Raw genomic sequence first — 25,205 nt, forward strand, 5'->3', positions numbered from 1 at the left:
GGTTCAAGTGATTCTCCTGCCTCAGCCTCTTGAGTAGCTGGGATTACAGGTGCGCATCACCACTCCCAGCTAATTTTTGTATTTTTAGAAGAGATAGGGTTTCACCATGTTGATCAGGCTGGTCTCAAACTCCTGACCTCGTGATCCGCCTGTCTTGGCCCCCCAAAGTGCTGGGATTACAGGCATGTGCCACCGTGACTGGCCCAATTTTTGTATTTTTAGTAGAGATGGGGTTTTGCCATGTTGGCCAGGCTGATCTTGAACTCCTGACCTCAGGGAATCTGCCCGCCTAGGCCTCCCAAAGTGCTGGGATTACAGGCATGAGCCCCCGCACTCGGCCCTGACCATACTATTTAAAAATGCCACCTGTGTGACTTTGCATTAATTCTCTACTTTGTATTATTGTTTTTCTTATCTCCTATCTCTTTCTAAGTATGCAAATGTCTTTTTCCAAAGATGGCTTCACCAATGTCTTCGATCCCACATGCTCTTTAGCAATGTGACCTTGCCATCCTCTATCAAGACCTGAGCCTAATCCCCCTACTCCCTGACTCTTGGATCTGAGACTGGTTTTGGTGACTAGAACATGGGGATCATGATACTGCCTGACTTCTGAGGTTCTTACAAAAGATCCCTTGTGGTTCTGACTAGATATCTTGAAACACCCCCTCTGAAGCCCAGGGATGGAGCAGGGAGCAACCTAGCCATGTGGAGCAGTAGGTGGAGGAGAACTCAGACAACCAAGTTAACAGCCCCAGTAAGCCTCTTGAATGCTCTGGGCCCCTCAGGCTCCAGATGATGGCAGCTTTTGCCTATGTCACATGGAGCAGAAGAGCTGCCTGGCTGAGCCCAGTCAACCCAGAGAAAGAGAGAACATATAAAGTCTGTTGTTTTATTTTAAGATTTTTTTTACTGGAACACATCCATGTAACCCACTACTGTTATTATGCTTTTATTTATTGTCTGTCTTTCAGATTGTAAGCATCAGGGAGCAGGTGTTTGTCTTTTATTGATTAAATGATCACCAGGCCTAGAACCATGCCTAGCACAGAGGCACTCACTAAATATTTGTTAAGGCATGATTAATGCCGGGCGCGGTGGCTCACGCCTGTAATCCCAGCACTTTGGGAGGCCGAGGCGGGCGGATCATAAGGTCAGGAGATCGAGACCATGGTGAAACCCCGTCTCTACTAAAAATACAATAAATTAGCCGGGCACAGTGGCAGGCGCCCGTAGTCCCAGCCACTCAAGAGGCTGAGGCAGGAGAATGGCGTGAACCTGGGAGGCGGAGCGTGCAGTGAGCCGAGATAGCGCCACTGCACTCCAGCCTGGGCGACAGAGCGAGACTCTATCTCAAAAAAAACAAAAAAATAGGCATGATTAAATGCTGTGATCTTAAAGCTGGGTCTGAGACTGGAAAGGGGGAGTTACTGGTATTTGGTTTTGGGGATTGCCTTAGTCATCTTGCACTGTAACTGAACTCAGGTCTGGCTACTTGCTGCTTGCAAATTCAGATAACAAGCAGGAGGGCTGGTAGTAAGAAAGTAACTTTATTAACCAAAACTAGTAGTGGGGAAGTGGCCAAATTCCCATCCAAAGTAAATACTTCAAATTTCTAGGGAGAAGGCCAAGGTTTATAAAGGGGGACTTGGTGTGACTGGCTTGCAGGGAAGGGGTAAGGAGGTGTGAGGTCTACGTGACTTGTTTGATGGCTTATCTATTGAGTGGTCCGATTGGCACCATTGTGGGCAGAACTAGGTTGTAAATTGACCATTGTCTCAAAGCAATCTCCTGGTGGGGGAGAGTTCTGGAGGTTCCTGGTTTGTTTTAAGGTTTGGTCCCTAGAACTTCTTCTTGTTTTTTTTTTTTTTTTTTTTTTCTGAGACAGAATTTCACTCTTGTTGCCCAGGCTGAAGTGCAGTGGTGTGATCTCACCTCACTACAACCTTCGCCTCCCGGGTTCAAGCGAGTCTCTTGCCTCGGCCTCCTGAGTAGCTGGGATTATAGGCACCCGCCACCACACCCAGCTAATTTTTGTATTTTTAGTAGAGATGGTGTTTCACCATTTTGGCCAGGTTGGTTTTGAACTCCTGACCTCAGGTGATCCACCCACCTTGGCCTCCCAAAGTGATGGGATTATAGGTATGAGCCTGCTGGTCCCTGGAACTTCTAAGCCCACACATAGGTAAGCTTGCAGTGTAGGGAGTGTCTGGGAGAGAGAAGGCAAAGGTTATAATTGCATTCTTAAAGAGCTAAGTAAGAGGCGAACACACAGGGAAAAAGAAAAAAGGTAAAGATAATTTTAAGGAAAATGGGGTACTCAGTTACAGGGCTGCCATAACAGAACACAACAGATGGGTGGCTTAAACGACAAAAATTCGTTTCTCACAAATCTTGTGGCTGGAAGTCTGAGATCAGGGTGCCAGCAGATTCAGTTCGGGGTGAAGTCCCTCTTCCTGCCTGGGAAACAGCGGCCTTCTTGCCATATCCTCATGTGGTGAAGAGAATGAGAGCTCCAGTCTCCTCCTTTTCTTATAAGGACACTAATCCCATCATGGGGTCAATCTCTTGACCTCATCTGAATCTAATAACCTCCCAAAGGTCCACCTCTTAATACCATCATGCTGGGAATTAGAGCTTTGACATATGAATTTGACACACAAACATTCATTCAATAACAAAATCTTAAGATCAAAGTACTGGAAAATTTCGTTTCCGGTTAGTGGGGGCTCTTTTCCTGGTTTGTAGATGACCATCTTCTCACTATGTCCTCCTATGGCCTTTCCTCTGTGTGCTTGCAGAAAGAGAGACATTTCTATGTCTTCCTCTTAGAAACACCAGTCCCAGCAGATTAGGGCCCCACCCTGTGACCTTATTTAACTTTATCTTATTTACTTATTTATTTGTTTATTTGAGACAGGGTCTCGCTCTGTCACCTAGGCTGGAGTGCAGTGGCACGATCTCGGCTCACAGCAACCTCGGCCTCCCGGGTTCAAGCGATTCCCCTGCCTCAGCCTCCCGAGGAGCTGGGACTACAGGCACGTGCCACCATGCCCAGCTAATTTTTTTATTTTTAGTAGAGACAGGGTTTCACCATGCTGGCCAGGGTGATCTCGAACTTCTGACCTTATGATCTGCCTGCCTCAAAAGATCGGTTTGCCAGCCACAAATTCCTAGTTTGATGTTGGTTTTTCCCTCAGCTTGTGAATGCCAGTGTCTCTTCTGGCTACTGGGGCTGACAGGGAGAGACATCAGCTACATTCCAATCCAGTTGCATTTTAAATGATCTGTTGGCCGGGCCTCGTGACTCACATCTGTAATCCCAGCACTATGGGAGGCCGAGGCGGATGGATCATTTGAGGTCAAGAGTTTGAGACCAGCCTGACCAACAAGGTGAAACCCTGTCTCTACTAAAAATACAAAAATGAGCCAGGCGTGGTGGTGTGCACCTGTCATCCCAGCTACTTGGGAGGCTGAGGCAGGAGAATTGCTCGAACCTGGGAGGCAGATGTTGCAGTGAGCCGAGATGGCACCATTGCACTCCAGCCTGCCTGGGCAATAGAGCAAGACTCCATCTAAAAAAAAAAAAATTAAATAATGATCTGTTTCTTTTTATTTTATTTTTATTTTTTTGAGATAGAGTCTTGCTCTGTTGCCCATGCTGGAGTGCAGTGGTGCGATCTTGGCTCACTGCAAGCTCTGCCTCCTGGGTTCAAACTATTTTTCTGCCTCAGTCTCCCGAGTAGCTAGGACTACGGGTTCAAGCGATTTTCCTGCCTCAGTCTCCTGAGTAGTGGGGACTACAGGTGCGCACCCCCACGCCCAGCAGATTTTTTTGTATTTTTAGTAGAGACTGGGTTTCACCATGTTGGCCAGGATGTTCTCAATCTCCTGATCTCGTGATCCGCCCACATCGGCCTCCCAAAGTGCTGGGATTACAGGCGTGAGCCACCGCGCCTGGCCAGATCTGTGTTTCTTCTATGGCCACTTTAAAGATCACTGTTTGTCTTTACCATCTGAAGTTCCAGTGCGGTCTGAGTTGATGTGAATCTCCTTTAATTCATGGGGCTGTGTATATCTTTACTTAATTGTTTGCCATATCTCCTTATGGAATGCCGCCTTGTAATTACTTACCTTTCATCTTCTAGGAGTTTAATTAGACTAATGTTAAATCTCATTCAGCCACCATATAATTATAATAGGCAGAATAATGGCCCCACAAATATATTCAAACTCTAAGCTCCGGAACTTTTGGATGTGTGATCTTACACAACAAGATGAACTGCAGATATTGTTAAGGGTATGGACACTGAGAGGCGAGACTGCCCTGGATTATTATTATTATTATTATTTTGAGACAGAGTCTCGCTCTGTTGCCCAGGCTGGAGTACGGTGGTACGATCTTGGCGCACTGCAAGCTCCATCTCCCAGGTTCACGCCATTCTCCTGCCTCAGCCTCCTGAGTAGCTGGGACCACAGGCGCCTGCCAAGATGCCCAGCTAATTTTCTGTATTTTTAGTAGAGACAAGGTTTTACCTTGTTAGCCAGGATGGTCTTGATCTCCTGACCTCGTGATCCACCCGCCTCGGCCTCCCAAAGTGCTGGGATTACAGGCGTGAGCCACCGCGCCCGGCCATTCTCCTGGATTATTTAGGTGGGCTCAACCTGATCAGGAATTCTTTTTTTCTTTTTTCTTTTCGACTTTTTAGGTTCAAGGGATACATATTCAGGTTTGTTACATGGGTAAATTGTGTATCATGGGTGTTTGGTGTGCAGATAATTTTGTTACTCAGGTAATCAGCACTATACTGGATAGGTAGTTTTTTTTTAATCTTCCCCCTCCTCCCACTCTCTACCCTCAAGGATGCTCCAGTGTCTATTGTTCCCTTCTTTGGGTCCATGTGTACTCAAGGTTTAGCTCCCACTTATAGGTAAGAATATGTGGTACTTGGTTTTCTGTTTCTACATTAATTTGCTTAGAATAATGGTCTCCAGCTTCATCCACGTTGCTGTGAAGGACATGATTTTGTTCTTGTTTTTTGGCTGGGTAGCATTCCATGGTGTATATGTACCACATTTTTCTTTATCCGTTCCACTGTTGATGGGCGTCTAGGTTGATTCCTTGTCTTTGCTATTGTGAATAGTGCTGCACTGATCACGAATTCTTTTTGTTTTTTTTTTTTTGAGACGGAGTCTCACTCTGTTGCCCAGGCTGGAGTGCAGTGGCGCGATCTCGGCTCACTGCAAGCTCCGCCTCCCGGGTTCTCGCCATTCTCCTGCCTCAGCCTCCTGAGTAGCTGGGACTACAGGCGCCCGCCACCGCGCCCGGCTAATTTTTTGTATTTTTAGTAGAGACGGGGTTTCACTGTGGTCTCGATCTCCTGACCTTGTGATCCGCCCGCCTCGGCCTCCCAAAGTGCTGGGATTACAGGCTTGAGCCACCGCGCCCGGCCTGATCACGAATTCTTAAAAGTAGAGATAACTGAAGAAATGTAGGTCAGGTGTAGTGTTGGATTTCATCTGCAGTGATTTCTACATCTAGTGAACTATGATGATCTCTTTCTGAATTATTGAATTAAGTGTTAAAATGCATTAAAAGATTTAAAGTTTAAATATTCTTGCATTCTCGGGATTCATAACTTGGTCAAGATATTTAATTTGTTTATAGCACACTGATGGACACAGTCTACTTTTTTCTCATCTATTTTTCATCTAATTATTAATAGTGATTTTCCTATCATGTTTCTTTATTATTTGTTCTCTGACTTTAGAATTAACATTATTCATATCTGATAAAGTGAGTTGTCTAGCTTTTCATATTTTGCCCCATTCTCTTGAATATTTTTTTTTTTTTTTGAGACTGAGTCTGGCTCTGTCGCCCAGGCTGGAGTGCAGTGGCCGGATCTCAGCTCACTGCAAGCTCCGCCTCCCGGGTTTACGCCATTCTCCTGCCTCAGCCTCCCGAGTAGCTGGGACCACAGGCGCCCGCCACTTCGCCCGGCTAGTTTTTTGTATTTTTTTTTAGTAGATACGGGGTTTCACCGTGTTAACCAGGATGGTCTCGATTTCCTGACCTCGTGATCCACCCGTCTCGGCCTCCCAAAGTGCTGGGATTACAGGCTTGAGCCACCGCACCTGGCCTCTCTTGAATATTTTAAATAAGTCCAATAACCTTCTTTGAAGGTTTAGTAGGACTTCCCTGTGAAACAATCTGGATATAGTTGGGCAGAAATATAATTTTTACAACTGTTTTAACTTCTTTACTTGCAATAAGTCTTTTCCATCAACATTTTTTTTTAAAAATAATTTCAAGATTGTTTACATCTCTACTATAGCTGCAGTGGCATATTTATCTGTCGTAACACTGTCTTGCTCTTAATTAGCATTGTCTGTTTTTTTTTTCTCTGTTCAAAGAAACAGCTGCTTTTACCAGGCTAGGTCCTCAGCAGTGGCAGCTGCCAGGTCAGCCCTGGTGAGTGGCGACTCAATTGCTGTGCCCATGCAGTGTCCATCGCAGCCACCATGGCCACTTCATGCACGAACTCCATGAGCAAGCCCTGTGCGACTGAGTGGCATCGTCCATCAAGCCATCTCGCCCAACTGGTTACAGGGAGCCCCAGCCCTTGGAGACCCTCTGGTGGGCATCTACATGCAACCTCTATCTTCACACGCTCTTCCCATGGAAAGAGGTGAATGCACACTTCTCTCTTCTACCCCCCAATTTTCCAACTTTATTTTCCCCAAGTTCCAGACTGGCCAGGCAACCCGCGAGCCACTGCCCATGACTCATTCATTCATGCACTGCTGGGGCGTCATTTCTACCCTCCACCTCCTGTGGTCCTGTTTGAGTTTTGATTCCTAGTTCCTGGCTGGACAGCCATTTCCAAAGCTGTTCTGGTGTCAGCTCCCAAGCCGACTGCTCTTGTGGTAGATTCTCCTTTTTCTATCTGAGTCACAGGTGTTTATTTCCTGGAATTAAAAAAAAATTTCACTGGTATTTCCAATGCAGCATTTCTAAGGACTTGGAGTAGGAGAAATTCTATTAGCTTAGAGAGAATTGTTTCAAAACACCAGAAATGTAAACTTGAATGAAAGACATCATGCGGGCCGGGCACGGTGGCTCAAGCCTGTAATCCCAGCACTTTGGGAGGCCGAGACGGGCGGATCACGAGGTCAGGAGATCGAGACCAGCCTGGCTAACACGGTGAAACCCCGTCTCTACTAAAAATACAAAAAACTAGCCGGGCGAGGTGGCGGGCGCCTGTAGTCCCAGCTATTTGGGAGGCTGAGGCAGGAGAATGGCGTAAACCTGGGAGGCAGAGCTTGTAGTGAGCTGAGATCCGGCCACTGCACTCCAGCCTGGGTGACAGAGCGAGACTCTGTCTCAAAAAAAAAAAAAAAAAAAAAAAAAAAAAAAAGACATCATGCGGCCGGGCGCGGTGGCTCAAGCCTGTAATCCCAGCACTTTGGGAGGCCGAGGCGGGCGGATCACGAGGTCAGGAGATCGAGACCATCCTGGCTAACCCAGTGAAACCCCGTCTCTACTAAAAAATACAAAAAACAAAAACAAAAACAAAAACAAAAAACTAGCCGGGCGAGGTGGCGGGCGCCTGTAGTCCCAGCTGCTCGGGAGGCTGAGGCAGGAGAATGGCGTGAACCCGGGAGGCGGAACTTGCAGTGAGCTGAGATCCGGCCACTGCACTCCAGCCTGGGCAAGAGTGAGACTCCGTCTCAAAAAAAAAAAAAAAAAAAAGAAAGACATCATGCATGGAGGAAGGGGGACAAATCACAGGTGAGCAGTGGGTTTTGACCAAGTAAAATCTCAGATAAACAACACCTTCATCAAGCAACATCATGTCCACCCTCCAAGAAACACCTTGGAATCCTACTCACTCATAAACCACCCTCCCCCACCCTACAGTAGCCACTGTATTGATTTGTAACACAGTAGATTAGTTCTGTCGGTTCTGATCGAATGAAATTAAAAGTTGTTTTCATGTGGTCGGGCTCATCATCTTTGTTGGGCTCATCATCTTGCTATGTGTGGTCATAGCCTATTCTCTCCCATGGCCGTCAAGTGCTCCACTTTATTTATTTACTTATTTTGAGACGGAGTTTCACTCTTGTCACCCAGGCTGGAGTGCAATGGTGCGATCTCGGCTCACTGCAACCCCCGCCTCCCGGGTTCAAGCAATTCGTCTACCTCCGCCTCCCGAGTAGCTGGGATTACAGGCATGAGCCGCGTCCGGCCAAGGATAAATCTCTTATTTCAGAAATTATTCAGCTAGTAAATGAGGAAGGAATGAGAGACTGAGACTATAATTCTTTTGCAACCCATAACGAATTAACAGATTTAGCCATTGAAAAGCAATGGCAATTAAAAGTAGAGTAAAAGTGCCGGTCGCGGTGGTTCACGCCTATAATCCCAGCACTTTGGGAGGCCGAGGCGGGCGGATCACGAGGTCAGGAGATTGAAACCATCCTGGCTAATACGGTGAAACCCTGTCTGTACTAAAAATACAAAAAATTAGTTGGGCGTGGCGGGCGCCTGTGGTCCCAGCTACTCGGGAGGCTGAGGCGGAAGAGTGGCGTGAACCCGGGAGGCGGAGCTTGCAGTGAGCTGTGATCGCGCCACTGCACTCCAGCATGGGCGACAGAGACTCCATCTAAAAAAAAAAAAAAAAAAGAAAGAAAGAAAAAAGTAAAGTATAAATAATCAGTACTAAGTTCTTCCTCTTGATGGAAGAATACAATGGAGTGCCATAAAGTATTCAAGAAGAAAATCAAGTCTGCCTATAAGCAAATATCTGCAGCCAAGTACCAATTTATAGAAAGTACAGATAAAACCGGTCCATATTAAACTATGCCTTGGGATGGAGACAGCAAAATGCAAACTATGGAAAACTCAACCAGAACAATATAAATTTCAAGGAGGAGCATAGAGAGAAAAAGAGAACAGGCCAGGCTGCGGTTGCTCACGCCTGTAATCCCAGCCCTTTGGGAGGCCGAGGCAGGCAGATCATGAGGTCAGGAGATTGAGACCATCCTGGCTAACACGGTGAAACCCCGTTTCTACTAAAAATACAAAAACATTAGCTGGGCATGGTGGCACGCGCCTGTAGTCCCAGATTCTCGGGAGGCTGAGGCAGGCGAATCGCTTGAATCCAGGAGGCGGAGGTTGCAGTGAGCGGAGATCGCGCCACTGCACTCCGGCCTGGGTGACAGATTGAGACTCCATCTTAAAAAAAAAAAAAAGAAAAAAAAGAGAACAAAATTTATATATCCCAAGGTAAAACTTAACTACAATTTCAGATGATGAAAATATAAAATAGAACAAAGAAGTGATGATCATAAAGGTCAGGCTGTGATTTTATGCAGAGGAGGGAAGCCTTTATCACTGAGTTGGGGCAAATGATGGGGTTTCTGGGCTGGTTGACAAACTTCTGTATCTCTGGTGGTTGAAGGGTATTTATCTTTTATTATTATTATTAAAGGGAAACATTTTCAGACAGTTTCTCTTTTTGAGTAACTTTTATTTTATGACAAAAAGCTAATGAAGAATAAAATAATTTATAGGTCATGATTACTGTTTTGCACAAAGCCTACTCTCCACGCCCCTCTGCAGACACTGAGTTCCCAAAACAAGTGGCAGCCCCAGGACCCCCTGGTAGGGCCACCTCACTTCCGGGTGTGTTCATGTCACTGAAGGCAGTGTCCCAGGTCTATTCCTTGATGTCTGGAAGAACCTGATAGGACACAGTTGAGGGGAAGCCTTCTCTGTCACCTGCAGGTTCTTGGCTGTCACTGTAGAGGGAGCGGGTCCTCACCTCTCCCACAGGCCGGTCACAGCCAGAACCTCCTCTCCGCATGGGGAGTGAGGCTTGGTCCTTTCCCTGAACACAGTGACAAAGATCTCTGTGTCATCACAAGAGGCTCCAGCTCTTCAGAGCAGATGTTCCCCCACAAGGTCAGCCCCTGAATGTTGGTGAAAGATGTCCCACCTCCATCCCTTCCCAGTCCTTTCTGTTCTGCTATGAATCTGTCAGTCATTGGGAACTAGCAGGGAAAGGGAAAGAGGAGGGGAGATGGCTTTGATGCTGGCTCAGGGCATTGAGACACCTCTTCTTCTTCTCTCTGAACCTCACACTTTATCCGCTCCCAGACGCATGAAATAAAACACAGACCAGAAATGTCTATTTAAAGAGTAAACATCTATGGTATAAAATTATGCACATATAATATTAGACACAGAGTAATGCATAACAGTTGTGACGGGGCGAGGGGACCTCAAGGTGACAAGAAAGCTGGTCCGGAGTCATCACCAAGATACTCACAAAGCTTACCTATGATAACCTAATTACTACACATGTAATATATTAAAATATATTAAAACGTAAGAAAATAGGACAGGCACGGTGGCCAATATAATAAAATATATTAAAATACAATAAAATAGGCCAGGCACGGTGGCTCATGCTTGTAATCCCAGCACTTTGGGAGGCTGAAGCAGGTGCATCACCTGAGGTCAGAAGTTTGAGACTAGGCTGGCCAATTTGGCGAAACCCCGTCTCTACGAAAAATACAAAAATTAGCTGAGTGTGGTGGTGCCTGTCTGTAATCCCAGCTATTCGGGAGGCTGAGGTATGAGAACTCCTTGAACCTGGGAGGCAAAGGTTGCAGTGAGCTGAGATCAAGTCAGTGAGCTGCAGTCTGGGTGACAGAGATTCCGTCTCAAAATAAAAAAAACCAAAAAAACAAAACACACACACACACAACAGAAATAATGATACCAATTAATATGGCACTGTTAAGGGCCCCACAACCCTGTACTGGACTGAACGAAAGATGAACGTGGGAATAAAGACAAAGACAAAAGAGTATATTTGGAACAAGGGGTCAGGGGGCTCCTTGCTTCTCGCGAACAAGGGCTCCCTGATCTTCCACAGCCCTTCGTATTTATTGGTATAGGAGATAGCGAGAAGAGGGGTGGAAGGAGTCAGCTGCTGGGTCCAGAGTAGGCTTGCAAGACTGCATTCCTCGAACAATAGGCTCTAGATGACCCAGTAGATAACCTCAATGAGCACCATGGAGTGATTGTCCTCAGCAAACCTTCTGTCGGCAGGAGGCAGGAGCAGTCCTGAGTTTGCCCACATCCTGCATTCATGATAAGCGGTTTGCTGTTTGATCATATAGCCTCCAAAGGAATGTTGAGTTGGTCATGATCTCTTTGCCGCTCTCTATATGGCAGAGATGCAAACACCTCATATCCACTAACACTTTGCAGCATCCAATAACAATAAATAAGTGCTGATATTTTCTCTGTTTCATAGGTCAGGAAACAGAGGGAAAGTGCTGGTGAGATCCAGACAGGGAGTTGAATCCCGGCCGCCTGTTTGTAGAGTCTAGGCACCCTCAGTAGAGCCAGTGGACCCAGGAGCTGACATCAGAGGCTGAGATCCGAGCTGTGTGGCATCCCTGTGGTCTCCCGTCCCAACCGGGTGTTGATCCAGGGTCTGCAGGCTCACGAGCTCTGGAGAAAAGAGGGAAACGGGTAAATGCTCCACTGGGTGCAGTGTTCTGTTTATTCCCTGAGGACTTTTCTCTCTTCAGTTGCTCCAAAACCAGATTCACCCTTTCTCTGAGGGAAGATGAGGCCCCCACTTTTTTCTTCCTCCCTCCCTGCTTTTCCCAGCTCCTGCCAGTTCCCTCCCATCACTCCATCAACATCAGCCCCTGCCCTTGCCCACCACCCATCGTGCACGGAGTGAAAGGGCCACAAGACTAAAGGACAAGACCCAAGAGGGAACCCAGTACCTTCCCCTCCTCTCAGACCTGACCAGTCCTGTTACAGCGAGAGGCCTCCCCAAAGAGAGGTCCTGACCCTTGCTCTCAGTCCCCAGGCCCTTCTCTCCTGCAGAGGCACCTGCACACCAGGGCAGGCCCTGCCCACTGTGGGCTCTGCCCTCTATCTGCAGCTCAGTGCTCCTCCCCTCCCAGCCCTGAGCAGACAGCTCCTAACTGGGAATCCCATCAGGAAGGCTGGGGGGCCCAGCAGGCCCAGCATGGAAAGACGTGGCTGCCAGAGAATCCGCACCTGACGTGACCCTGGGACCCCACCCTTGCTCGAGAAGGCCTGGCCTCTCCTGACCCTCAGCACCCACCGAGGCCTGTGACCTGCTCTTGAGTCACCACTGCTCCTGCCTGGTCCACTTACTCCACCCCAGGGCTGCTGCTTGGTGAGGCTGCGAGGCCTTCCTGCTCTGTCCCTAGCAGGGATTCCACCTAGGCCACTGCCCTTGCAATCTAAAAGGGATTTTCTCCATGTGAAGTAGGGGAGTCCCCTTAGCCTGAGGCTGCCTCCGCCCACCCTCTGCACCTGGGAACTGCCACTGCCACAGCCACCATCTCCCAGACAGATTCTCCTGGAGAGGGGGCTCCAAATTTGAGTTCCTGTTTTATTTAATATGCTTTACAACAGCAGTATTAGAGGAAATCCTATTAAGATTATAGAGCTGAAATTATGAACATTTTTATTGGACATCAACATTGAAAGCAGGAATTTTGAGCAATTGGCACGTGAATTTCATACCCTTTTCCTGGCCAAAACCCCAGTGACCTACGAGGAAACCATTCCTGCTCACAGGAAAGCAGAACCGACAATCCCTCTACGGGAGACACCGCAGGTGAGAGCAGGAGCGACCACAGACCTGCGCTGCCCCTGCTGTGGGTGCCTCCTGGACGGGGCCCTCTTGCTGCAGGGCAGAGGATGAACCTTCCCATCTGCTCAGGCCTGAGGGGCCAACTGATAGTGCAATTAGGTTCAAGGATGAGAAACCAGCGCCCCTACCGCTAGACACACAGAAGTGGGGAAATGACAGAGACTCAGGTCTCCTGGACACCCCAGCCTCTCATTGTCCCCTGCATGGCCTGTTTTTGCAGAAACACAAAACTTCCTGCTGTCTCTTTTCATCTCCCATCAAACAACCTGACTGGGGGAGAAAAGATTCTGACCGTCCCTTACTCCAAATTTACCAGGCAGTGACTACCTTGAGAAAGGGAAGTTGGCTCAGGGAGGGCAAGGTGAGGCCACAGAGCACAGAACAAAGCCCCCAAAAGATGGTGCCTGGGGACTGTGTCCCTCAGGGACTGGAGAACAAAACACTCGGAGGTGGGATGAAAACAGGGACCACAGCTGCCCTGATGAGGGGCTGGGCCCCGCTCCTCAAATGGCCCAGGAACATCTGCTTATCTATTCATCCATGTCATCTGCAAGGAAACTCTAGGAGGCCAGGTGGTGGGAACCTGGAAAGTGCCTCCTGGAGGAGGCACATAGGGGAGGCACTGCCTCTCCTTGGATTCCTCTCCAGTTTCTGGCCCTCCCCAGATCACAGCTGCCTTTACTATTTGCTCCCTCTGAGGCCATGATCATCCATCAGCATGTGATTCCCAACTCACCCCACCTGGACGCACTCTCGTGAGCCTGAGAGACAGAGAGGCCGGGACGGGGACAAAGCAGGCGCTGCAGCCCTCCCTGCTGCCCACTCCACCTGCAGCAGGAGGAGGCCACAGCTGGACGTTCGAGGGCCTTTCCCCAGTCCTGGCTTGGGAAGGACTTATGGGTGTAGATGGGAATGTGGCTCCCATTCCCCTCCCAAATACCCCAACTTCCATCCCCTGTTCCAGCCTTGTCACCTACATCCTATCAGGAGCAATGAGGGGACCCTGCTGCCCAGACAGGAGCCTTGTCATCTCCAGAAACTGCCTCCTTTTCTCACCTGGACCCTCTGCCGCTGATGTTTTCTTCTTCTTGCAACGATGAACACAGATAATAATAAATGCTGTAACAACGGCAACAGCAACAAGAACATACAGAAGGTTTAGCCGTTCACTCTGAAGCACCGGTGGCTTCCCTGAAAAAAGGGACTTGTTATACACTGGGCAGAAAACTACAGCCTTCCCTGTTGTCCCTACCCTGGCCTGACCCTCTCCAGGGTCACCCCAGCCTCACCAGAGGGCACAGGGTAAGTGCTGTGATTCCCGCTGTGTTCCATGTAGCAGGCGAACCTCTGCTCCTCTCCTTGGCGAATCCTGGTGGCCACCCAGGTGTAGTAGGTTCCATTCCGATCAGGCAGGACATCCCCCCACTGCTGGGCGTCATGGCTCAAAGATACTCCATCCTGACGCCAGGTCAGTGTGATATTCCCAGGATAGAAGCCGGAAGCCCTGCATGTCACGGTGATGTTGCCCTCTGAGGCCTCGCCGTGGGTGACGTTCACCATGGGGGGCACTGGAGAAGAAAGGGCAGAGCCAGTGAAGCCCTGCTCCCCACAAAGGGAGATGCGGGGAACAGGTCTGCTCCTCTCCACTGTTCCCACTCTGGCTGAATCCCTCACAGATCCCGGACCTTCTGTAAGTCTGTCCTCAACCTGTGGCCAAATTACTCCAGGCTAGCTGGAGGATGGGCCTTGGGACTGTGGCCTCAGGCTCTGGGATCCCCACATTGATGCTGAGGAGGGGGATGTCGAGGTGGACTCCTGGGTCATGGGGCCAGGAGGGAACTCTCCAGGATGGGCAGGCTGGGAGGCAGAGGGGGCAGCCCTGGCCCTGAGGGCTTCCTCTCCTGCCTAACTCCCACCCCAGGCTCAGGCTTCTGTCGCAGGGCCCGCCGCTTTCCCAGATTACAACACTGGATGGTTCAGTCCCTGACCCACTGTCTTTATCCAGTGGCTCTAACGATAGAGGAAAATCAGGACACAAGATGCTAACATAGCACAGGGAGGGTTTCCCTGGAAAGAGTTGGGAGGTGGAGGCAACTCTAGCAGAATTGGAGGGAGAGGAGAGCCCCTGGCCAGGGTTGGTACCTGTTCTCCTGACGGCCACCCTAGATTTCTGATATCGCCGTAGTTTCTTCAGGCAGTCTGCCCGCATAGCGCGATAGTGTGTGTTGGTCTTCATGGTATCTTCCTTCCAGAAATTCATAGCCAAGGTCTGAGCTCTGGAGGACTGGGCCACTGTCCATTCCTGAGTCGCCAGGTTTAGGGAGAGGAAGCGCTCACCATCGTAGTAGAAATGCCGGGAGCCCCCGGTGCTGCCATCTTCATAGATCTCACAGTTCTGAATGTCCTGGAGGGAATGCAAGCCTGCCCCCACCCAGCAGTGACTTCTCCATTCCTGAAACCGTCACCTTTCCACTCAGGTGAGGAACTCAGCCCAGCAGGGACACCTCCCTGGCCCTCCTCCATGCCTCCCTGTGTGGGCTGAGTGCCGACTCACCTCCCTGCTGAGCCCCACCGACCTACTCCTCACCCCCACCCCCAGCCAGAACCAGCAGGAAGAGACGGGTCCTGCTCTCTGCCTCCAACTCTCTTGGAGAAGGCCTCCCATTACTCTTGCCCCTGCCCGCACTCACCTCCTTTCTGGCCCTCAATATGAGTCAGAGTCCTCCTGAGGTCCTGCGCATTCTCTGTCAAGTCCTCGGTCTCTTGGTCTCCCAGGACTGCTTCTGCCCACTGTCCCTGGGGCCTTGCCCTGCGCGTCTCCCTGTCATAGCGCACGAAGAGCTGACCATCCAGATGTCCCTCAGCAAGAAACTCTGACTGCACAGATCCATCCCGGGACAGCACCGTGACGTTGTAACGAAGACTGTGGAGCTCTGGGGAAGAGGAAATCACAGATGAAACTTCTTCCTGGAAATAACTTAACATCGATGTTTAACACACAGGTCTGCTGTCCCAAGCTTCCTGAGGAGGCAGGAAATGCACATGGGCAAAGGGACAAGAACGAGGATTTCAGATACAAGGAAAACTGTGAGGGTGGGAGGACAGAGGAGGGGACTGACGAACAGAAGAAGGGGGAATGGAGATGACAAACTTGTAGGCCAGGTGCCAGGATTGGGTGGCCACAAGCCCCCTAAGGGAATAGGGGCCATGGGGTGAGGCTGCCCTGAAGGGGCAAGGGAAGGCAGCGGTGGAAGGAAGGTCTTGCCAGAGGGGACGGGGGGAATGGGAAGGGACTCAGGCTCAGGGGGACCCATGTCCAGTGTGGCTGTGGTGCACAGGTGAGGGTGAGATGGAGGCAAGGGGAGCTGCCTCGAGAAAAGACTCATCATGGGCATGGCGGGGACAAGGGAGGGGGTGGTCAAGAGGCACAAGGGTAGGAAGGTTGTAGCCCCAGGGAAGCTTATAGTGGGGTCAGTATCCCAGAGGGGAGCAATGGTGTGGGCTTGGGTCCAAAGTGGAGGAGTGGCATGACAAGGCCCCAGGACAGCAATTGGACGGACCAGCTAGTGTCCACCGGGGTGAGCAGGTGACAGGTCTCAAAGAGTCAGTCCATCTTTTCAGCAAATAGTGTTGGGGGCACTGGATGTTCAAATAAAATAAAATTGGACCCTTAATTTGTACTATATACAAAAATTAACTCAAAATGAATCAAAGACCTAAACTCTAAACTCAAGAACTAAAACTTAAAAATATCTTAGAAAAAAACATTGGGGATAATCTTCATGACATAGGATTTGACAGTGCTTTCATGGATATGACGCCAAGGCACAGATAGAATAGAAAGAACTGACAAACTGGACTCACGAATATTCAAAACATCTGTGCATCAAAGGGCACAATCAGAGTGAAAAAGCAATCAACCTCTGAAATGAAATAAATATTGCAAGTCATATATCTGATAAGATTCCAGAAGGCCAGGCGCGGTGGCTCATGCCTGTAATCCCAGCACTTTGGGAGGCCGAGGCAGGCAGATCACGAGGTCAGGAGATCAAGACCATCCTGGCTAACATGGTGAAATTCCGTCTCTACTAGAAAAAATACAAAAAAAGTAGCTGGGCATGGTGGTGGGCACCTGTAGTCCCAGCTACTTGGGAGGCCGAGGCAGGAGAATGGCGTGAACCGAGGAGGCAGAGCTTGCAGTGAGCTGAGATGGCGCCACTGCACTCTAGCCTGGGTGACAGAGGGAGACCCTGTCTCCAAAAAAAAAAAAAAAAAAAAAAAAAAAAAATTAGCCGGGCATGGTGGCAGGAGCCTGTAGTCCCAGCTACTAGGGAGGCTGAAGCAGGAGAATGGCGTGAACCTGGAAGGCAGAGCTTGTAGTGAGCCGAGATCGTGCCACTGCACTCCAGCCTGGGCGACAGAGCAAGACTCCGTCTCAAAAAAGAAACCAAGAAATTAGTTTTCAGAATATATAGAATATAAAAAAGTCTGACAAAAACAACAAAACAGTCAACCCACTCAAAAATGGGCAAAGTAGCCATGAGAAGCTATGTGGGGGAGAAAAATAGGCAAAAGACTTGAATGGCCAATTCTTCAAAGAAAATATACAAATGATCAATAAACACATGAAAAGATGCTCAATATCAGTAGTTACTAGGAAAATACAAATCAAAACCACAATGAGATAATGAGATACTACCTCAAACCAATCAGGATGGCTATTATCTCTCTCACACACACACACACACACACACACACACACACACACACACACACACACACACACAAATAGCAAGTTTGGCAAGGAGGTAGAGAAACTGAAGCCCCTGTATACTGCTTCTGGAAATATAAAATGGCACACCTGCAATGGAAAACACTATGGTGATGCCTCTAAAAATTAAAACATGAAATACTGTATGGTCCAACAATTCTATTTCTGGATATATACCCAAAAGAAATAAATATATACCCAAGAGAAATGAAATATTTGCCAATATCCAAAAGGTAGAAACAACCCAAGTGTCCACTGTCTGAGGAATGGATAACCAAGACGTGGTACATACATATCATGAGTATTATTCATCATTAAAAGGAATGAAATTCTGACCCATACTACAACCTGGATGAACCTCAAAATATTATAAGTGAAATAAGCCAGAAACAAAAAGACAAACATTACATGATTCTACTTAAATGAGGTACCTAGAATGTCAAATTCATAGAAACAAAAAGTAGAATGGTGGTTACCAGGGGCCAGAGGTAGCGAGGAATGCGGAGTTACCGATTAATGGGTACAGAGTTTTGGGTTGCACAAAAATGTGAATGTAGCTAATGCCACCGAGTATACACTTAGAAGTGGTTAAAACAGTAAAATTTATGTAATGTATACTTTACCACAATTAAACATTTAAAGAACAAGAAATACCAGTCCTATTCAAATTGTTCTGAAAAATAGAGGAGGAAGGAATACTTCCAAACTCATTTTACAAAGCCAGGAATATCCTGATACCAAAACCAGGCAAAGACACATCAAAAAAAGAAAACTACAGGCCTATAACCCTGGTGAACACTGAGGCAAATATTGTCAATGAAATACTAGCAAACCAAATTCAACAATACATTAACAAGATCATTCTTCATGATCAAGTGGAATGTATTCCAAGTATGCATCTACAAATTAATCAATGTAATAAATCATATCAACAGAATAAAGGACAAAAGCCATATCACCATTTCAACTGATACTGAAAAAGCATGATAAATTTAACATTCCTTCATGATAAAAACTCTAAAAACACTGAGTATACAATGAAAAGACCTCAATATAATAAAAGTCATATATGACAAACTCACAGCTAGTAACATACTGAATGGGGGAAAACTGAGAGCCTTTTCTCTAAGATCTGGAACAAGACAAGGATGACTACTTTCAGTACAGTTATTCAACACAATACTGCAAGTCCTAGCTAGAGCAATCAGACAGGAGAAGGAAATAAAGGGCATCAAAATTGGAAAAGAAGAAGTCAGATTATCCTTGTTTGTACATCATGTGGTCTGATATTTGGAAAAACCTAAAGACTCCACCAAAAACCTAATAGAACTGAAGAACAAATTCAGTAAAGTTGCAGGATACAACATCAACATGAAGAATCAGTAGCATTTCTATGTGCTAACAGCAAATAATCTGAAAAAGAAATCAAGAAACTAATCCCATTTAGCTACAAATAAAATAAAATACCTAGGAATAAACTGTGGGGAAAAGAAAGAGATTAGCCTGTTACTGTGTCTATATAGAAAGAAGTAGACATAAGAGACTCCATTTTGTTCTGTATTTGAGATGCTGTTAATCTGTGATCCTACCCCCAACCTTGTCCTTGCAAGAGACATGTGCTGTGGTGACTCAAGGTTTAATGGATTTTGGGCTGTGCAGGATGTGTCTTTGTTAAACAAATGCCTGAAGGCAGCTTGCTGGTTGAAAGTCATCACCATTCTCTTAATTTCAACTACCCAGGGACACGTACACGACCTTTGGCCGTACACGACCTTTGGCCGTACACGACCTTTGGCCGCAGGGACCTCTGCCTAGGAAAGCTAGGTATTGTCCAAGGTTTCTCCCCATGTGATAGGCTGAAACAATGCTGCTAAAAGGTTTATGGAGATGTTTGCATATGCATCTCAAGGCACAGCATTTTCCTTTAAACTTATTCACGTCACAGAGATTTTTGTTCTTATGTCTTACTGCTGATTTCCTCCCTACAATGATCCTATTGTCCTGCCACTCCCTTATCTTTAAGATGGTAAAGATAATTATCAATAAATACTAAGGGAACTCAGAGACCGGTGCCGGTGTGGGTCCTCTGTAAGCTGAGCGCCGGTCCCTTGGGCCCCGTTTTTCTTTCTCTATACTTTGTCTCTGTGTCTTATTTCTGGTGTGGAGGGGCAGGCCACCCCTTCAATAAACTTAACTGAAGAAGTGAAAGATCTCTCCAATAAAAACCATAAAACACTGATGCGGAGCCGGGCACGGTGGCTCAAGCCTGTAATGCCAGCACTTTGGGAGGCCGAGACGGGCGGATCACGAAGTCAGGAGATCGAGACCATCCTGGCTAACACGGTGAAACCCCGTCTCTACTAAAAAAAAAAATACAAAAAACTAGCCGGGCGCGGTGGCGGGTGCCTGTAGTCCCAGGTACTTGGGAGGCTGAGGCAGGAGAATGGCGTGAACCCGGGAGATGGAGCTTGCAGTGAGCTGAGATCCGGCCACTGCACTCCAGCCTGGGCGACAGAGCGAGACTCTGTCTCAGAAAAAACAAACAAACAAACAAACAAAAAAAACAAAACACTGATGCAAAAAACTGAAGAGGACACAATAAAATGGAAAAGGCATTCCATGTTCATGACCTGGAATAATCAATTTTTTTTTTTTTCTGAGACGGAGTTTTGCTCCCGTTGCCTGGACTGGAGTGCAATGGCGCGATCTCAACTCACCAAGACCTCTGCCTCCTGGGTTCAAGCGGTTCTCCTGCCTCAGCTTTCCTGAGTAGCTGGGATTACAGGCATATGCTACCATGCTCGGCTAATTTTGTATGTTTAGTAGAGGCGGGTTTTCTCCATGTTGATCAGGCTGGTCTTGAACTCTCGACCTCAAGTGATCTACCCGCCTGGGCCCCCCAAAGTGCTGGGATTACAAGTGTGAGCCACTGCGCCCAGCCAGAATAATCAATTTTGTTAAAATATCCATCCTACCCAAAGCAATCTATAAATTCAATGCAATTCCTATCAAAACACCAATGACATTCTTCACAGAAATAGAAAAACAATTCTAAAATATATATGGAATCACAAAAAACCCAGAATAGATAAAGCTACCCTGAGCAAAAAGAACAAAACTACAGGAATCACATTATTTGACTTCAAATTATACTACAGAGCTACAGTAATCAAAACAGCATGGTAGTGGCATAAAAACAGACACACAGACCAATGAAACAGAATAGAGAACCCAGAAACAAATCCATACATCTACAGTGAACTCATTTCTAACAAAGGTACCCATAACACATACTGGGCAAAGGAGAGTCTCTTCAATAAATGATTCTGGGGAAACTGGATATCCACATGCAGAAGAATGAAACTAGACCCTATCTCTCACCATATACAAAAATCAAATCAAAAAGGATTAAAGACGTAAATCTATGACCTCAAACTAAGAAACTATAGTATCTAATAATCCAATTTAAAAATAAGCAAAAGATCTGAATAATCATTTCTCAAAAGAAGACATACAAATGGCAAACAGGTATATGAAAAAGTCCTCAACATCATGCGTCATCAGATGAAGGCAAATCAAATCATCCCACCCTTATCCAGAAGACAGGCAATAAGGTGGCGAGGATGTAGCAAAAGGGAACCCTTGTACACTGTTGGTGGGAATGTAAACTAGTACGACCACTATGGGAAACAATGTGGAGGTTCTTCCAAAAACTAAAAATATAATAGAACTGTCATATGCTCCACACTCCCACTGTTAGGCATATACCCAAAAGAAAGGAAATCGGTGTATTAAACAGTTGCCTACATTTCCATGTTTATTGCAGCACTATTCAAAACAGCCAAGATCTGCAAGCAACCTAAGTGTCCATCAACAGACGAATGAAGAAAGAAAATGTGGCGTACGTGTGTACGTGGAGTACTATTCAGCCATAGTGTCATTTGCAAAGAACTGGAGGTCATTATGTGAAGTGAAATAAGCCAGGCCCAGACAGACAAACTTTGCATGTTCTCACTTATTTGTGAGAGCCAAAAATTAAAGCAGTTGATCTCATGGGGAGAGGCAATAGAATGATGATTACCAGAGGCTGAGAAGGGTAGTGGGGAGTGGGGGAGTGGGATGGTTAATGGGTACAAAAATATAGTTAGAACGAATAAGATCTAGTAGATAGCACAGCAGGGTGGGTACAGTCAACAATAATTTATTGTACATTTAAAAATAACTGAAAGAGCATAATGGGTTTGTAGCACAAAGAAAGGATAAATGCTTGTTGTGATAGATACTGCATTTACCCTGATGTGATTATTACATATTGTAGGCCTGTGTTAAAATATCCCAGGTACCCCATAAATAAATACATAATATCTACTACATACCCAAACAAAAGTTAAAAATTAAAAACAAAGTAAGGGGTGGGAGTGCTGGCCAGAGAGAGAAAACCAAGGTAGAGGGAGAGATTCTCAGCCTGAGGAAGGGCCTGCCAAAAGGAGTAGTGCTGGAGGGGGAACAGTGGCACCCCAAGGGCAGGCAAAACAGATTTTAGATATGTGATGTAGGGAGTGAGAGCCCACTGGGGTCAAGGAACCAAAAGAAAAGAATGAAGGTCAAGGAGCAGTTGGCCCAACAGCCTGTTTTAGGTCTGGGTTGGGGAGGGGAGATGGGCAGAGCAAGAACTGGAGGGCGGCATGACCATGGTGCAGGAGTAACTGTGGGAGAACTTGAGGTAGGGTGAGGACAGGAGGGGAGGGTGGGACTTGGGAAAGATGAGAACTTGCTGAGGGCCCAAGGCAGCTGGGCAAGAAGTGAGAGCAGTGCAAGGTCCCAAGGTGGAGAGGGGCGGAGGGACCCGGGAGGGATGGTTCAGCACCTGTGGGCTGGAGGGTGGGGTCCTCAAGAAGGTGAGGCTGAGGATGAAGAAGTGGGGAAGGGGCCACCGTGAGGCAGAGTCCAGAGGAGGCACCTGCGCTAGAGAGGAGGGGGCATCTGCACTGCCCTGTGCCCTGCCTAAGGCCCAACTGCCATTAGCACCAGGGCTCCCCTTGGGTGGTCTGGAGGGGAGTGGGATGGAGGGAAGACCCCCAGAAAAAAGGCAGCACCAGAAAGTTAGGGTCAGGGACAATTGGGAGTAGGAGGCATAGGGGCAGCACTGGGTGAAGGCTGCTTGTAGGAAAGGCCCATAAGGGAGGCAGGAGGGACCTTCGGTGGCGGGGGCAGGGGATGAGGGCAGAGGACACCCTAGAAATGGATCAGAGAACAGCACACAGGAAGGGGTAGCAGGGAGCTGGGAGGGCAACAGCACCCAGCGGGCCTTGAGATGGGCAGGGAGGAGGTAGGAGGGAATCTGGTGTCCTTAGATCATTGGTCATTAGTAGGAGTGGGATGCGAGAGAGGAGAGGACTCCCGGAAGCCGGAGGCGAGGGGAGAATGAGCTGGGGATGAGAGAAGTCGCAGGAAGAATCCTCTGTCCGGAGCCTGCAGACTCCAAACCCCCACAGTACCCACAACAGCAGGAAGCACCAGCTCCGGGTCCCAAGAAAGGAGGGCTCCAAATCCAGGAGCTGTGGCCCAGGAGCTGAGAACACGTCGGCTCCGGGAGAGGACAGGACTTCAGGGACCTGAGAGCCGCCCCGAGCACCGGGGGTTGTGGCTGCCTCAGTGGCCGAGCTGGAAGAGCCCTCGAATGCCATTCACAGGAGCAGCCCCGGAGGCAGCCCGGGAACCCATGGGCCTCAGAAGGACTGGTTTGTCCGAAAAGTGAGAGGAAGCGGAGGAGAGGCGAGGAGAGCAAGCGCAGGAGGAGACCAGAATAGGCAGGTGATGCGGGATCCCGAGGACTGAAAAGAGACGGGAAAGCAGGCTGAAGTGTGGCGGCAATGGCCGCGTCCGGCTCCCCGCACCACCGACAGCGCACCTGAGCCCCGCCCTGACACACAGCGCTCGCCGCGACCCACCCGACCCCCCGAAACGCCCCGCTGCTCCCGCTCCGCCGAGGACCGCCAGGAACGCCACTCACCAGCAGCGGCTCCCGGACGTGTAAAAGAGAATATGCTGGCCAGAAACAGCAAGACCCGGCCCAGAAACAGCAAGACCCGGCCCAGTCCCATGGCCCCAACGTCCCCACCCTCTCAGCGGCTCAAGCAGTGGCGAACTGAGCTAAGCCCGGGGGGAAAGCGCGGCGGAAACTTAATCACCTGGCCCGGCCCCGACCGCTCATCCAATGAAACTGGGGCCCGGAACATAGGACCAATCAGGAGCGGAGAGGGCGGGCCCACGCTCGGAAGAGAAAATTCCAGTGGGCTGGAGACTTGGGGAGATTTAGACAGCGGGACTTGGCTCCCAGAAAAGGGGAGCACGCGGGAGCGCAGCCTAAAGCAGGGACGAGCTTCGAGTAGCTGAGAGAACAGCTTCAACTTCATGAGCACGGCCAGGGCCCTGCCCGCCCTCCCGGCATCGCGACCACCCATCCCCACACCCCCACCCCTAGGAGCGCGGGCCTCACCAAGCCCCATTCGCCGGCCGCCCCATCATATCGGCTCTCGCTGGCTTGTTCCTTCCGGGACGGACAATGCGTGGCTATTCTCCCAACACACTCCCTTAACCGCGCACAGCGTCACTGGCCAGATTTGCAGACCTGTTTCCAGATCTCAGCCACCTCTGCCTCTCAAAAGTACCTGCCCCAGTAGAACAGCTCAGACCACAAACTCTCTTAGACGTTTCAGCTTTATAATCTCCTTCTCCTCCCTTTGACTCAAAGCCAGGCCCCCCTTTCACCCCTTTATATCCTTTAAGTGTCTGAGGTCTCCCAGGGCCGCCTCTCTATTCAGTCCCTGGGTGATCACAGGGCCAACGAGGAGGCTCCCCATGGTTCACTACACCAAGCTCTCTCCAGACTCCTTTTTCCAGCCTGTTTTAGGACATCTGTACCTCTGGGACCATAGTCCCCTCCAATGTGGCAGATCTACAAGGACTCTCTACACATCTCCCACCACATCATCCTCTCTTCCTCCTCAGTTTCTCTTAAGAACATCACCATCCTTGGTCCTTTCTGATTTCCTCTTTCCCCTTCATCTCCGGGAATCAAAGTCAGCTCCTCCAACCCTATTTCAATCCCACAGCCACAATGTTAGTCTGGGCTTTCCCCTCCCTTCAGCCTAGATTACTGCACAGGCTTCCTAAACACTGTGCCTGCCTCAGTTACAACCAGAGTGCTCCAAGCTACCCACAGCGCCCCATCTGCTGAATGTCACACATGATGGATGCTTCTACTCTATCATGGAAACCACAGCTGCCACAACCTGCTGTCTGGCACCACCCCCATTTCTCTGGTGACATCTCCCCAGGGTTGCAGTAAAAGTGGGCTCTGGGATCTCCTCACCCTATCCCACCAGAATGCCACTTCTCAAGCAGTTTCCCTCTTCCAGGTTACTGTCACCTCTGACTTGGAACCCATCAGACCACACCATAGCCTTAAAATCTTCCCAATTAGGCTGGTCTGAGTGCAGTGGTGTTTACAACTAATTGATCACAACTAGTTACAGATGTCTTTGTTTCTTCTTCACTCCCAGTGTTTCACTTGACTAGCCTTTAAAAGAAAAAGAAAAGAAAAAAGAAAAAAAGGAAAAAAATCTTCCAGGGTAGATAGTGGTGACAGTGGCACAACCTTGTGATTATGCTAAAAGACACTGAGCTGTACACTTTAAAAGGATAAATTGTGT

General features: G+C 48.4%; 1 protein-coding gene across 2 annotated transcripts; it reads right to left on the bottom strand.

The window, feature by feature from the left end:
• Positions 1-10,878: 10,878 nt before the first annotated feature.
• MICB (MHC class I polypeptide-related sequence B) lies at positions 10,879-23,891 on the bottom strand. Of its 2 annotated transcripts, none has more exons than XM_077998849.1 (6): positions 23,504-23,891; positions 15,410-15,652; positions 14,862-15,011; positions 14,009-14,287; positions 13,776-13,910; positions 10,879-11,530 (listed from the first exon to the last, which is right to left on the bottom strand). In XM_077998849.1, exons 1-6 carry the CDS (start codon positions 23,592-23,594, stop codon positions 11,403-11,405), a joined length of 1,026 nt encoding a protein of 341 aa, XP_077854975.1. In that variant the 5' UTR covers positions 23,595-23,891; the 3' UTR covers positions 10,879-11,402.
• Between the last annotated feature and the right edge of the window lie 1,314 nt (positions 23,892-25,205).

Source organism: Macaca mulatta, chromosome 4 (genome assembly GCF_049350105.2).
Source record: "Macaca mulatta isolate MMU2019108-1 chromosome 4, T2T-MMU8v2.0, whole genome shotgun sequence".
Lineage (NCBI taxonomy): Eukaryota > Metazoa > Chordata > Mammalia > Primates > Cercopithecidae > Macaca > Macaca mulatta.

Coding starts and splice junctions, on each gene's coding strand:
- MICB (XM_077998849.1), bottom strand. CDS start 23,594: ATGGGACTGGGCCGGGTCTTGCTGTTTCTGGGCCGGGTCTTGCTGTTT. Junction 13,911..14,008: donor CACTTACCCTGTGCCCTCTG/GTGAGGCTGGGG, acceptor CCCTTTTTTCAG/GGAAGCCACCGGTGCTTCAG. Junction 11,531..13,775: donor ATCAGCGGCAGAGGGTCCAG/GTGAGAAAAGGA, acceptor TCTTTTCTCCAG/AGCTCGTGAGCCTGCAGACC.